Source organism: Dermacentor variabilis, chromosome 11, assembly GCF_050947875.1.
Source record: "Dermacentor variabilis isolate Ectoservices chromosome 11, ASM5094787v1, whole genome shotgun sequence".
In the NCBI taxonomy this organism is placed as follows: Eukaryota; Metazoa; Arthropoda; class Arachnida; order Ixodida; family Ixodidae; genus Dermacentor; species Dermacentor variabilis.
In genome coordinates this window covers 5,031,648-5,045,587 of record NC_134578.1, presented here as the reverse complement: position 1 = coordinate 5,045,587, position 13,940 = coordinate 5,031,648, and the positions used below count along the sequence as shown (strand labels likewise).

At 45.6% G+C, this 13,940-nt stretch overlaps 1 protein-coding gene across 1 annotated transcript in view; it reads left to right on the top strand.

Moving 5' to 3' along the window:
- Positions 1–880: 880 nt before the first annotated feature.
- LOC142563152 (transmembrane protein 62-like) overlaps positions 881–13,940 on the top strand; it is a 60,342-nt gene continuing 47,282 nt past the window's right edge. Inside the window, exons 1-5 of the mRNA XM_075673698.1 lie at positions 881–1,470; positions 2,330–2,441; positions 2,568–2,705; positions 2,976–3,021; positions 6,459–6,606. Coding sequence (XP_075529813.1) covers positions 1,261–1,470; positions 2,330–2,441; positions 2,568–2,705; positions 2,976–3,021; positions 6,459–6,606 — 654 coding nt within the window. The 5' untranslated portion in view covers positions 881–1,260. The remainder of the gene's footprint in view (positions 1,471–2,329; positions 2,442–2,567; positions 2,706–2,975; positions 3,022–6,458; positions 6,607–13,940) is intronic.

Below are 13,940 nucleotides of genomic sequence, written 5' to 3'. Positions count from 1 at the left end.
CAATGAAGACCGGCGTTCGTGTTGTCTTTCTCTTCTCGTCCTTGTTCAGTTGTGTCCTGGAACGATGTTTCATAATGCTTAGCGGAGAGACGAGAACTAGGAGTCGGATTCCTGATTAATAAGAATATAGCTGGTAACATACAGTAATTCTATAGCATTAACTAGAGGGTGGCAGGTGTTGTTGTGAAACTCCATAAGAGGTACAAGTTGAAGGTAGTACAGGTCTACGCCCCTACATCCAGTCATGATGACCAGGAAGTCGAAAGCTTTTATGAAGACGTGGAATTGGCGATGGGTAAAGTCAAAACAAAATACACTATACTGATGGGCGACTTCAATGCCAAGGTAGGCAAGAAGCAGGCTGGAGACAAGTCAGTGGGGGAATATGGCATAACCTCTAGGAATAGCAGGGGAGAGTTATTAGTAGAATTTGCAGAACAGAATAATATGCGGATAATGAATACCTTCTTCCGCAAGCGGGTTAGCCGAAAGTGGACGTGGAGGAGCCCAAATGGCGAGACTAGAAATGAATTAGACTTCATACTCTGCGCTAACCCTGGCACCATACAAGATGTGGACGTGCTCGGCAAGGTGCGCTGCAGTGAGTTGCTCACTACATTACTCTATGCATCCACAGACCTCACAGCAAACTCTATGCTCACAGCACCGTCAAAGTTGCGTGGATTTCTCACTACATATAGTGAAAAACTCTGTGCGTGAAACTTACATTGCTGTTCAACTTTTTCAAGAAAGTGCTGTTTTATACATTAAAGCACCAAGGTAACTGGAACGCCAATGCATTTCGTCGGACACTTTGAAAATTAACATCTCGAAACTGGAACAGAAATCGAAACCATTGTTGGTTGCAGGTATGACGTCACAGTGTTTGACGAACGAACAGAAAACGGCGATTGTGGGTGGATGCGGCAAAGGGCTCTCTGGTCCGACAGTATTTTATTTCCTCCCTTCGCGCGGCCTGCCGTGACTGCCATGCCTGACTGCATAGCTTGACAGCGCCATCGGCGCTGAACGCAAACACACTTGTCACTTGCGTCATGTGTCACAGCTGACGTTGCCCGGCTCGCGGCGATGCGATGAGGGCGACGACGAAGAGACGGCCACTGCGGCTACCGATTCCTTTCACGAGGGGAGCAGTCCGCTTCCACAGGAGCTTTTCTCTTCTTCTTCAAACGCTACCTGGCACGCCCTTGTCGCGATTAGAAAACGACGCACCTCTGTGATTCATGTTGATACAACCGAATGTCCAATCCGCCGCGACTAAAACCGCAGAGCATGGCGTGTACCAAGCGATTGCTGGCTGTCCTCGTGTTTTGTGTGCTCGCGTCACTATATGTGGCGAGCATCGACGATTCGTCCCAGCAAGAACAGATGTGGCCTGCCGAAGTTTACGACGCCTCGGCGGACACTGTACCCAACGACGAACACCGCCACCTCATGTACTTCGTTCAGGTCGGTTCCCTCAAATGGGTGTCGGCTGAATGGTGTTGCAGAAGTCGCGGGGCGCAGTAGTGCTGAACTTAGCGTCACAAGTTGGCGGCTAGGCGTTCATTATAGTTATTCAATCGTGTTTTTTACTAACTGTAACAACGTGCCATTGTTTCGCATTATTGGCAGCACACCAAAGCACCGACGAGGACACCAAAGCTAGAACCCGGACTGGTCCGTTGGTTGGGGCGCGCCGAGGCCTGAGCATGCCAGGGCTGTATAAGATCGGTCAACTTTTTATGCGAACACCCCCTGGCACGATTCGGCCTCCGCGGCTCCAAACCACGGGCCGCCCTGCTTCCAGCTTTCATCCCTCCGCACCCCTTGCATGCCCTGGAGATCCTGCGCCGCCTCCCTTAGTATAATCTCAGGTGCTCTTCTGAGGCCTCCGTTTGCCGGTTACATGTGCCTTCCTGTGGCAGTGCTTGTAAAAAATCCTATCTATCGTCGCCATGAAAAAAGCTGCCCGTGACTTATACAACACCAGTCAGAACCTTGCCGTCAATATCGACGTACTTTTGTTATCCGTACAGAGATGAAAAGGTCCGTAGCTTGTACGGATTTTGCCATTGAACATTTCACGGACGGCTTATTGTCCACAAATGTCGTCCGTTCCCGGTACATAATAAGAGCTCCGAAATGTTCAATTCAATATATTGGACATATTGGATTTATACACCGCATGAGAAAAATACCTGCACATACTGTCAGCAATGACCTGGACGAGTTACGTGTTGAATATTGCCTGATGGCTTTGAAGCCTGAGGCTTACTACTTCCGAATATATCCTGTGCTGCCTTTACATTATTTCCATTTCATGCAGGTCACTGACACGCATCTAAGTGGCTCCGTACCACAGCGTGCAGTGCAATTGAAGGAATTCATTGCTGAAACCATAATGAAAATCATCAAGCCACCTGTTATAGTAATGACAGGTGAGTCTCCTCAGTCCTATACGACTCTACAAAGAAGTGTGGCTGTGAATTGGTCGGCATTCAATGCACTCTGCAAACTTTTAAATCATTAATTGTGTCATGACAGTGTGATATTGTTTCCCACAGGTGACATAGTAGACTCTCTGGGTACTCGTTTCCTGGACTCTGGTCAGATGCGTGAGGAGTGGCAACAATACTGGCGAGCCATCTATGAAACCGGTGTTACACGCAAGCATATCTGGTTGGATATTCGTGGAAATCATGGTGTGTGCTATTGTAACACTGATGTGCTCTTCACAGAGACTGAACCAGAAATAAATTTGGCAGATTTCATGCATACGGCGAAATTGGCGTTAAGTAAAGCTTTCTTTATGTTTACGCAAATGTTTAAGCTAATTTTATGTAAACATAACTTTAATGATACAAATGTTTGCAGAACATGTTGCAAAGAAAACATCGCTTTAAAGGATAAATGTCATTATTTTCATAAGTGTGAGCACAGGTTTTCCTTTCACAGATCATCTTTCTTTCCAGATAATCTGAATCTTGCCTCTGTGGAACATGAGCACAACTTTTACAGGTAAAGTGTTTCTTTGTTGCTGTTGTTGCTGCTGTTGCTGCGTCTTATTTGTAAAGCTGCAACGACTTTCATCTTTATACAGCTCAGTTGTTACCCCTTATGTTCGCATGTCATCTCGCTACACTTAAACTTCACTTTAATTTCACAGAAACAAACAAACAAAAAAACGGTTCTTTTAATGTCAACTTCACCTAACTAAAGTGTGTGTACCATAGCCTTTTATCAGGAACCAAATTCAAATGAAACCGAAGGTATGCACTGGACATTTTATGATTTCAGGCACATTTAGTACATAATTCATATAAGTTGAAAACTAACAAATTGTATTTGCTCAGGTTAGATGACTTAACAGATGCAGTTACGTAATTGTGATATGTTTTACTGCACAGTTTAAGATTAGTTAATTTTGGGCTTAAATCTTTTTTCTTTTTAACCTCTTCTTGGCAATTTTCACGAAAGAATGTGAAGCCCTAAATCAAGGATTTGCTTCCAGAGGGCAGTAGGATTTAGCTCTCTGTTTTAAATGCAACAATTTTCATTGAGGGGTTCAGCTTATCTCCAATTAGAGCATATTAGCATTACACATGTACAGTTTAATCTTATAATGAAGTTGTATCTGATACAAATATACCTTCATTATATCGACTTAAGTTTTAAGCACATAATTATTGCATGCTGATATCTGTGAGAAACATTTTATTTTATCTACTATTAGAGAGCTTTATGATAGCACAAAACGTTTGCATTAGTGTTGTGCGATACAGGGCTAATGCTAAAATAGGCAGCACTGTGCTGGCACAAATTGGTCTTTTAGAATAGCAGTACGGAGTGAAAAGCTAATGCAAACATATATGATGCCATCTAGATGTAAAAAGCACAAAGTACTGGCAAGCCAAATCTGTACAAAATATCGAGCTAATCCAATGCTAAATCCGCAAGTGTGTCACTAAGTGAAGCTGATCCAAAGCACTGACCGCACAAATCACTTTATTTTGCCATGGAAAATGTGGCACATTAGGCTTGACTTGTAGCCAAATCCCTTAAAATGAGTGAATGAACAAAAATCTACATACACGCTTTGGCACCATTTTGATGCAGCTACAACAAACATGAGCAAACTCTCGTTAAGCTTACTTCACCGCTAATTGAGAATATGTCTCAAGAACAGCGGCCATTTGTCACCTGTATGCCGTTGCCAAAGCATCATTACACAAATCTAAAGCAAATATGCGCATTAGTGGGGGACACATGAGTGAAGGCCCATGGCTTGATAGATCCCAAGCGGGCAGCTCTCGTTTTGATGGGCACCGCCATGCTGCCCTACATAAGGCTCCCCTTGGCTGCATGAGCGTTTAACCCTAAATCCCAAATAGCATACGTACGTAACAGTCCCAACTCCGTTTTTGTACAGCTGCATGCTCAGTACGGAGCATGTCATGCTAACGCTAACTTCTTTCGTTTACTGTTGTATGCTATACTAAAACTCTATTATATTTGTTATATTTTTGTGTTCTTGATATTGACGTCTTGAGTGTACTTGAATAGTTCAGAAAAACTGGTGTTGTCCCTGACATAAAGCTTCCTTTTAAGGTGAAGTTTTACGGTATTGTAGGCTTAAACCATGTACTGTGTCATGCAACTGTTCAACTTACGTAACTCTTATTGGAAGCGATTGTTGTGTGTTAGTGAGTGACAGTGCACGAAGCCAGTGTCGTAGATAAAGGTAGCGGTGCGGCGAAGACAACTTAACATCGAGAGCGAATGGGTGGGTGCAAGAAGCCGACGACGAAGAAGCGACGCGCGTGATAACTGACGCGCCGTCAAAACAAAATACTAAGACGAAAGGAACCATTAAGGGCCGTACACGATGGGTGACATAGAAGAAAATGAAGGAAGAAGAGATGAGGGAGAGACCCTAAAATGGCGGGGTGGTGTTCGGACGCAATTGAGCACCGAAAAAGTCAGCGTCCGCCGGGAGCGGGAGTAAGCCGTCGCGTGGGCCCAAGCTTCCAAACTCCTACCGGCAGAACTTGGACTGCCTAGCCTCCGTAGCTAGGACAAGGTCCCACCGCGTGACTGGAGTGAGATGTCGAGCCATGAGCTCGAGCTTCCAGATTCCCACAGGCAGAACCTGGACTGCCTAACCTCCTGAGCCAGTACAAGGTCCCATCGCGTGACAACCTGGAGTTCGCTCAAGGAGTGACCAGTGCCTTCCGTCGAAGACAGCTAAGTGCTCTTCACCTACGCGACCATGTACCAGAAACCTGCTCTCAGTCTACTGTCCTTGTGTATTCGGACGCACCTAACAACTATAGGATTAGGATAGTGGTGACTTTGATTAATGAGAACTGCATTTGTTATAAGCAGTGTAGAGTGCTCTTTATCCTTTTGTTTCTTTTTTCTATCCTTTGTTTATGTGTGTTTTCTTTCCACTTTCTATATGCAAATATATATTCTTTGACTTCTGAAATCAAACGCTCAAGTCCTGTCGGGAATGCCAATTTGTCACGGTTTGGTTATGAAAAGTGACTTAAAATAATATCGCTATGTTTTCCATTCAAATGAAGGATGAGAGCGTTTAATTTCAGAATTGAAAGAAGAATATATATTTACATATAGAAAGTGGAAAGAAAATGCACATAAACAAAGGATAGAAAAAAAAGAAGGATAAAGAGCACTCTACATTGCTTATAACAAACACAGTTCTCATTAATCAAAGTCACCGCTATCCTAATCCTATAGTTCTTAGGTGTGTTCGAATACACATGGACAGTAGACGGAGAGTGGAGTGCGGCTCACCAACAGTTCTGGCACATGGTCGCGTAGGTGAAGAGCACTTAGCTGTCGTCGATGGAAGTCATTGGTCGCTCCTTGAGCGAACTCCAGGTTGTCACGCGATGGAACCTTGTACTGGCTCAGAAGGTTTGGCAGTCCACGTTCGGCCTGTGGGAATCTGGAAGCTCGTGGCCCGACAGCTCACTTCAGTCACGTGGTGGGACCTTTTCCTAGCTACAGAGGCTAGGCAGTCCAGGTTCTGCCGGTAGGAGTTTGGAAGCTCGGGCCCACAGCCCGACGGCTTACTCCCGCTCCCGGCGGACGCTGACTTCTTCGGCACTCACTTGTGTCTGAACACCACCACGCCATTCTAGAATCTCTCCCTCATCTCTTCTTCCTTCATTTTCTTCTATGTCACTCATCGTGTACGGCCCTTAATGGTGCCTTTCTTCTTAGTATTTTTGTTTCGGCGGCGCATCAGATATCACGCGCATCGCTTCTTTGTCGTTGACTTCTTGCACCCACACATTCACTCTAGATGTTAAGTTGTCTTTGCTGCACCGCTCCCTTTATCTACAACACTGGCTTCGCGCACTGTCACTCACTAACACACAAGAGCGATAGAGAGCAAACGAAAGGACTGATTGATTCACTGTGTGCAGGGTGTACTCTGTGCAAGGACGGCAACATTTGCATTCGTATTCCTACACCCACCACGATGGTGGTGATCGTTACACATTTATTGGCATTGATACCTGCACTGATCCCGGTGTCAAGCGACCGTTCAACTTCATCGGCTCTCTGCCCCAGGTGAGAGCTGCTGGCACACCCAACTGTTAACTCGGACTGCTTCCAACTTAGTAGTGGCTGCTCCCCAGTGCTCTCAATTGTTTAAAGTTTCTTTTGGCCCCAGAAGCCAAATTGTACTGGCAAATTGGATTGAAAAAATGCATTCAGAACACAACAGACGAACTAGAATTTGCATTTTTTTGAAGCAACTGTAACTGTTTAAGGAAAGAGCTTGATTTTTTGGTGTAGATAAGGGCGTGGCAAGGGAGTGTTCCATGGTCACATGGTTATGATCTGGCTTGGGCATGTGCATGGTTCGAAGAGGCAGCATTGTGCGATCCCAATAAACCAGCTGTTAGTCTGTGTTCGTCCTGTCTTCTTCTAGCTCGGTGTCTCGTCCCTAGTGCAGATTAAGTAAAAAAAAAATATGTATTACTAACTAGCCTCCCAACACACTCTCCTTGAGAACTGTAACTTACTTTTCCAAAGTTTGAATTTTGGTGAGTTAATCGTAGCCGTGTTTCTCAGCATGTTCTTCTAAACTGCTTTACTAGTTGTGACCAGTTCTTGAACTGCTGAGTACATAAAAAGGAGCTGTGTAGAAATTTATTGGTACAAGTTTGTCCCTTCATTCACTATTAATACAGCATCTTTAAACACTGGTTTTCACTTTTAAAGGTATGCTAAAGAAGTTGAGCTGTATTAACTAACCTTCTGCAATACCTAGAAAAGAGTCACCCTTACTGTGAGAGGAAGCTTGCTAAGCGAGAAAAGATGCATGAACAAAAGACATTTGGTGACAGTGCCTTGAAGTGCCTGCACAAGCTTGCCACACAAGATAGTGGATTTTTGCAGAATCTGCTGGGGTCTGGTTAATTTTTTATTGGTAAATATAGACTACATTATATTCTAAAGCAGCCACAGGCTGAACTTAGCAAATTTCAAAAATCCTTATAGAGTTACAGCAGCCAAAAGATGAAGAAATTCTTTGAAATCCATGATGTCACCCTGACATACAAGTGCTAGTGTTTCTGCATGAAACTTAAAAGGAAAAACAGAACTTTTACCTTCATTTTCTTTCGTGGTAATCAACTTATCGTGGGATTAATCAAAACAGGGTTTAGAAAGTATGCATTTATTAGTTAAGGTGATTGAGTGTTTCTCTTTAGTGCCCCTTTAAATAAGTGGCATTGTAGCTCAACCTGAGTGGTGACCATGCAGTCAGGACAACAAAATAAGGAAGGTCACGTACATGGGAAACAAGTCATGCATAAAATATGCAGGGCAACCTGGGTGCGACTAGCCATTTGCATTCTCATAGGCAGCATGTTCATTTTATGCTTCTGAAAGCGCAGTCACTCTGAAGAAAGCAATTGTTGCAGTGGAGCATATTTTGTTCATTTTGGCATGCATGGCTTGCTGCTATTAATTCTGCTCTCCAATTCAAAATTGTTTGTTTGTTTGGTTGGCCTTACTTCTCTTGATGTCCTTCTCTCATGTCCTTTTCCCTGTGTCAGTCTGACTCCCCAAACAAAATGAATGCACATTTAATGACTGATAATGCAGCCCAAATAAATGCACACCCACTAGACAATGAAAGGCAGAAGCACAATGTTTTACTGCATGTTGCTTTTGTTTTGGGCGGTTCTTCACAGCAGTAGTGACCAATAGCTGTGAAATTTTGGACCACATAAAAAGCCTTGTTTAAGAGCAGCGGCCGCACAAAATTTTTTTGTTTGAACTACAAAGGGATGCATCGTAAAAAGCTGGTAAAGGAGATGTCCTTAAAAAAACGTTACCATTACCGCCCACTGGAGATAACACCAAACCGAGAACATTGAGAACCAGCACAGCTCCTCGACATAGGGTGAGAAACGAGGTGGTTTCAGTGGTAGGCTGAAAATCTTTGAGGCCATGGTCTGGGATTGGCTTCATATCCTCTGAAGCTTGATTCACATGACAATATGGATGGCCAGTTTTCGTGGACGAGCATGGCGGGGCTCAGTGCTGCTGAATCGCTTTGTGCAAAAGTAAGCAGCTGTTGAGCTGCTTGGTAGTACGATTCGTTGCAGCTCAGATACTTATCCAAGGATTGATTACGCCATCTGTCCCATCTTGTGTATCCAGCTTAACCAGCTGCATAGTTTGTCTGCTGAAAGGGACACTAAAGGCAAATATTGAGTCAGGCTAAAGTGGTAGATTAGTGTTCAAGAATCTCTAAGGCGCTTGTTATTGTTGACGTACAAACACAAAAAATACATGGAACCCTAGCCGTATACAGCTTCGCTGTAGAAGACACAGAACAGCAGCAACATAATGAAATGAACTTTGCAGTAAAACTATAAAAAGAAAAAAGATAAGCTTGTTGAACAGGCAGTAAGGGTTAAAAAGTGCATGTTGAAGAATGTGCATGCGTCACGTATCTGATGCTGTTAGTGTGGCATGGATACATTAAATATCTGCGACACTGTCATGTGTACATTGTTCTGATTATTTACTGGTGACCGTTTGCATGAGATTATCCCTGTTATTAAGTTATTTATTGCTAACACAAGAGATACTTCCTGTATCCCAAATTTCTTGAGCGTTGTCAATTCTGTAGCAATACAAACATTGCCTGCATGATGCAAATGGTGTTTTACATTCTTGAATGTATGTGAGAACCAGCTGGAATTCACGGTGAGACATTTATAAATATATCTAAATAGTGGGCGGAATCAGCTTCTTGGGGTAAAATTTGACAACCGACGACTTTGATCGCTGTTTTCATTGTGATTTGAATGGTGCTTGTTTTTGTGGACATAAGTTTGTTGCGAATGATGACATGTTGACACGTTAGTATCAAACATTCTCTTTATTACTGCGCTCCGTGAATCTTCCCCCACACTGTGCACATTCGGTCCATCTGCGCACACAACACCACACACACTCTGCGTCACCCATGTCTTCTTTCCCCCCTGGCTGCCGCACTCACGCCACATGGTTCTCTCTGGCAACTACAGTCAGCTGTGCACGCAGCCTCCGAGAACCATGCCTTGCCTCGCCTCACTTGCAGCTCTCGGTCTGCTTATGCCACCACTCTCTCCTCACAACTCTCACCTCCTCAGTATGTGTAACAGCATGGGAAGAGAGAACCTGTGGTTAATGGTAGAGCACCAACTGGTCTGCGTGGGCAATAGTTTGACAATGTCCTGTAGTAGAGTCACTCAGAACAGTCATTGTGACTTAAACGTTTGACAACGCGATAAGGTCCACATCGTCATGATGCCAACTTGGCTGAGACACCCATGGCAGCATCACTCGAGGTGTGACTCTCTAAGAGCGCGAGGTCACCATCTTTAATGGTCGTTGGCTGCTGATGACGGTCGTGGCTGGACTTCTGTGCTTGCCAAGCAGCTGCTTGATGTTTCTGAACATACTTGAGGGCCTCTTGAAGGCACTGCTAGAGTTCTGCAACAAAAGCATGGTGTGCCACTGCAGGAGGCTCCGTATCATTGTTGTAGAGGATGGAAAACTGGGTGAGTTGGTATTGGTTCATGGTAAATAAGCAACATAGCACTGAAAACGAAGACGAAGGTCTTCCTTTGTCTTCGTGTTCAGTGCGCTCTTGCTTATTTGCCATCTATCTTCCTTGTCATCTGCGAGTTCCCATGGAGTGCGGAGCTCATGGCCATAACAGAGCAATGCTGGAGTATATCCAGTGACTTCGCTCTCTGCAGTATGCATGGCAAGGGCGATCTCAGGTATAGGCTGGTCCCAGTCCTTGTGGTTGGAGCAGTATGCTCGTAGGCACAGCTTAATAGTGCCATTGTGGCGCTCGACCATTCGTATGTCGGTCGGTATCGCACAATGTGACGGTCCTTGATGCCCCAGTGTTTTAGCAGGTTTCACCATAAAGTACTCACAAAGGGGTTCCCATTGTCACTTGTGATGGCCACAGGTGTGCCATGGTAGCAGAAAACTGCAACCATACACTCTAAGATTTTCGTATTTGCTGCTACTCGTAGAGGAAAGAGCTCTGGAAACAGTTAATTTGTCGATAGCCACCGGCAGGTATTCGTGGCCACGAGATATAGATGGAAAGAACCCGATAATATCAACACTCACCTCTTCCATGGGAGCTCTGTCCCACTGACTGTTCGTGAGGCCCTCAGGCTTCTGGCATCTAGCTTTTGCATGTAGACAGATAGCACAGCACTGCACATACCTTGATATGTCAGACCGCATGACCAGCCAGGTAAACCATGTTGAGACACATGGTTTTGAAAAATCTGGCATGGCCTGCAGTGGGGTGGTCGTGTGCCATCTTCAGCACTAGGAGTCGGAGGTGATCAGATAACCATGGTACCTTCTTGTTACCTCTTTGCTGAACCAGCAGTCTGCTTGGCTCCAGTTATGTTGTCTCTGCCAGATCATGAATAAGGTGGGGATCAGGGTCTGACCTTGGAATCCCCTGGACCAGTCTTCAGTTTTGAGAGACAGCTGTCAAGAGCCTGTTTTGGAATGAGCCGTCCTATGTTACCTAAGTGTGTGGCATCTTCTTCCAAGGGCACTGCTACTTGCTCAAATGTAATTTTCACTTCAGGATCAGTTCCAGTTTGAGTTTATTATTCTTTAAATACAATGAATTGGTAAGATACAATATAAAGACGTAGAGCAGCAATGGGGAAGAAGTGTCCCATGCAGACTGTCACTTGGGTGGTCTTCACACTGGAGAGGGGCTCTGCTCAAGGCTTCTGCAGGTATTTTTGCCAGTCCCTATCTGTGCTTGATTCGGCAATTGAAGCCCTGCAGTCATAGGACCCAATGCTTGACCGTGGGCAAAGCTTGGTCGGTGCTAAGACAAGGACAAGTGGGCACAGTGAATCTGACTCAGTAAATTCGAGACAGGCCCTGAACTTGTCCACTGCAAGGCTCTCCCACTCGTGGACAGTATAATGGCTTGCAGCCTCAGTAAGAACCCTGCTAATGAAGGAAACAGGCTGCAGTCCATCAGGGCCAGCTCGCAGTAGTACAGCTGCATTGCCAGTTCTGCTTGCATCAGTTTCAACCATAAAAGGTTGGTTTAGATCTGGAAAGCCCACAACTGCATCCTGAGCTAAGGATTGCTTCAGTGCAGCAAAAGCTTGCCCTTGGCTCTCTGCCCACTACCACGGCTCATTCTTCTTCAGCAGGAGGTTGTGGGATCGAATCCCGGCTGCGGTGGCCGCATTCCGATGGGGGCGAAATGCAATAATGCCCATGTACTGTGCACTGGGTGCACGTTAAAGAACCCCAGGTGGTCAAAATTATTCGGAAGTCCCACTCTACGGCGTGCCTCATAATCAAATCATGGTTTTGGCACATAAAACCCCCGAATTAAAATAAACTATATATTATTTTTCAAGAGTTCCGTGAGTGGATGTACTGTTGGTGAAAAGTGTAATAGCCAGCAAGCCCCAGGAAGTCTTGCATCTGCTTAATTGTGCTGGGTCTTAAGTAACCTAGCACTGCACGCACCTTTTCTTCATCTGGTCCGCACTGCCCTGGTGAGATGATGTGGTCCATGAACTTCAGGGAGTGATGGCACACCTGTATTTTGTCCTGGTTAATCGTAAGGCCAGCACTTTCAATATATTGCAGTACTTCTCTCACCTGCTCAACGTCGCTCTTAAGTGTCTTCAAGTAGACTAGAATATGATCTAAAAATGCCGTAGCGCAGTGATTGATGCCCTGTAGCACAAGGTCCATTAAGGTTAGAAAAGTCGCCAAGCCACCTGCCACCCCCAAGGGCATCCTGACGAACTCAAATGGACCCTGATGGCAGACGAAGGCCATTTTCAGGCCATTTTCATAATGTTCGCTTCGTAAACAAGAATCCGAAAAAAACAGATGGAAGCTTGAGAACCACTGAGCTTGACCAAGTTGTGCTAGCAGCCAGTTCGTTCAAGGCATTGGGTAGGCAGGCACCTTCGTCTGTGCATTCAATGGTTGGCAGTCTACAGTAAGCCGGTAGCCTTCAGACTTCCTCGCAACGAGCATTGGGGCGCTTGTCCAAGGACTGCTGCTTTGCCTTATAAGACCCTGCTCTAGGAGGTCATGTACGCAGCCTTCATTTATTTTCTGCTTTTTAGCATTCACTGGACGTAGCTTCCATTTCACAGGTGCACTATCCCCTGTGTCTATGCAGTGCTGAGCGAGGGTGGTACACCTAGGAATTGTAGTGAACAAAGGGCTGAAGTCGTCAAGCACGTCCTTCATGCTTGGTTGTAGTTTTGTTGCTACAGGACTGCTTGCCCTCTTCAGTTGGAATACTATTCCTATGTCAGTGGCTGCAAGAACCTCTTCTAAGAAGGTGTGCAAGTGGTAACTTTCCATCTTCCTCTATTGCAAGCACTGCGGCTGGACCCTTGTTGCATTTAGCTAACAGCACAATGCATAACGGGTCAATGCCAATAGTCCAACTGCCTAGTGCTACATGTATAGAGATGCCTGTTGCACTCAAAAAGTCCCCGCTGAGAAAAGTGTATAGATGTAGGTCTGGTACACACAGGAAGCACTGGTTGTGGCTGCTCGCATCCCACTGCATCTTCCACTTTAGGGATGTGGTAGACAGGAACCAACCTTTTGTCAGGTGGAGTGCACACACCTGTGTCATTAGCTTAGCACCAGTCTCCTCTGCTGCCTTTGCCCCCGGCATTCCAATTGAGCTCACACTTGAGCCTGTATCCAGTAGGGCTTGGAACGTAATCTTCACAATCTGCATCTCCAGGAGGGGCTCCTTCCTGCTGGCAAAAACCACTACCTGCAGCGCAGTCACATTGGTGCTCGCTGGGATGGCACATTCCGTTTCCTGAACACTTTGGTCAGATATCCTTGATTTCGTTGCATTCATAGCAGCAGCAGAGCAGGCTGATACGCCGACCTGTGGCGCATTCGTAAGCTGTGTGACCCACACCTCCACAGCGATGGCAGGTAAATCGCCCGGAGTCGCGGTGTTCATATCCCTGTGATGGTGCTGCGAGAGGTGTCCTTATAGCATAAGTGATCAGTCCATACAGCTGGTGTCGGTAATATGATGACTGTATCACTGCGGGATGCACCAGCCAATAGGATGCCACCGGTAGAAACTGCAATGTTAGAACAGCCGCAGCCATCTAGAATCTGAGTCGCCTTCCAGCCAGGCCAGGCACATTCACAGCTGACTGGAAGGTGAGGTCCCTCACCACTAGAGCTGTTGGAGGCAGTGGCAGCTTGCACTGCAACCACCTCCAAGCACACTCCATGAGGCTGTCAGCTACCTTAGCCAACTTCGCGAGATTGGCAAACTATTTGCATTCTGCCAAGTCTTGGAGTTGGGGGTGTGCTTGCCACAG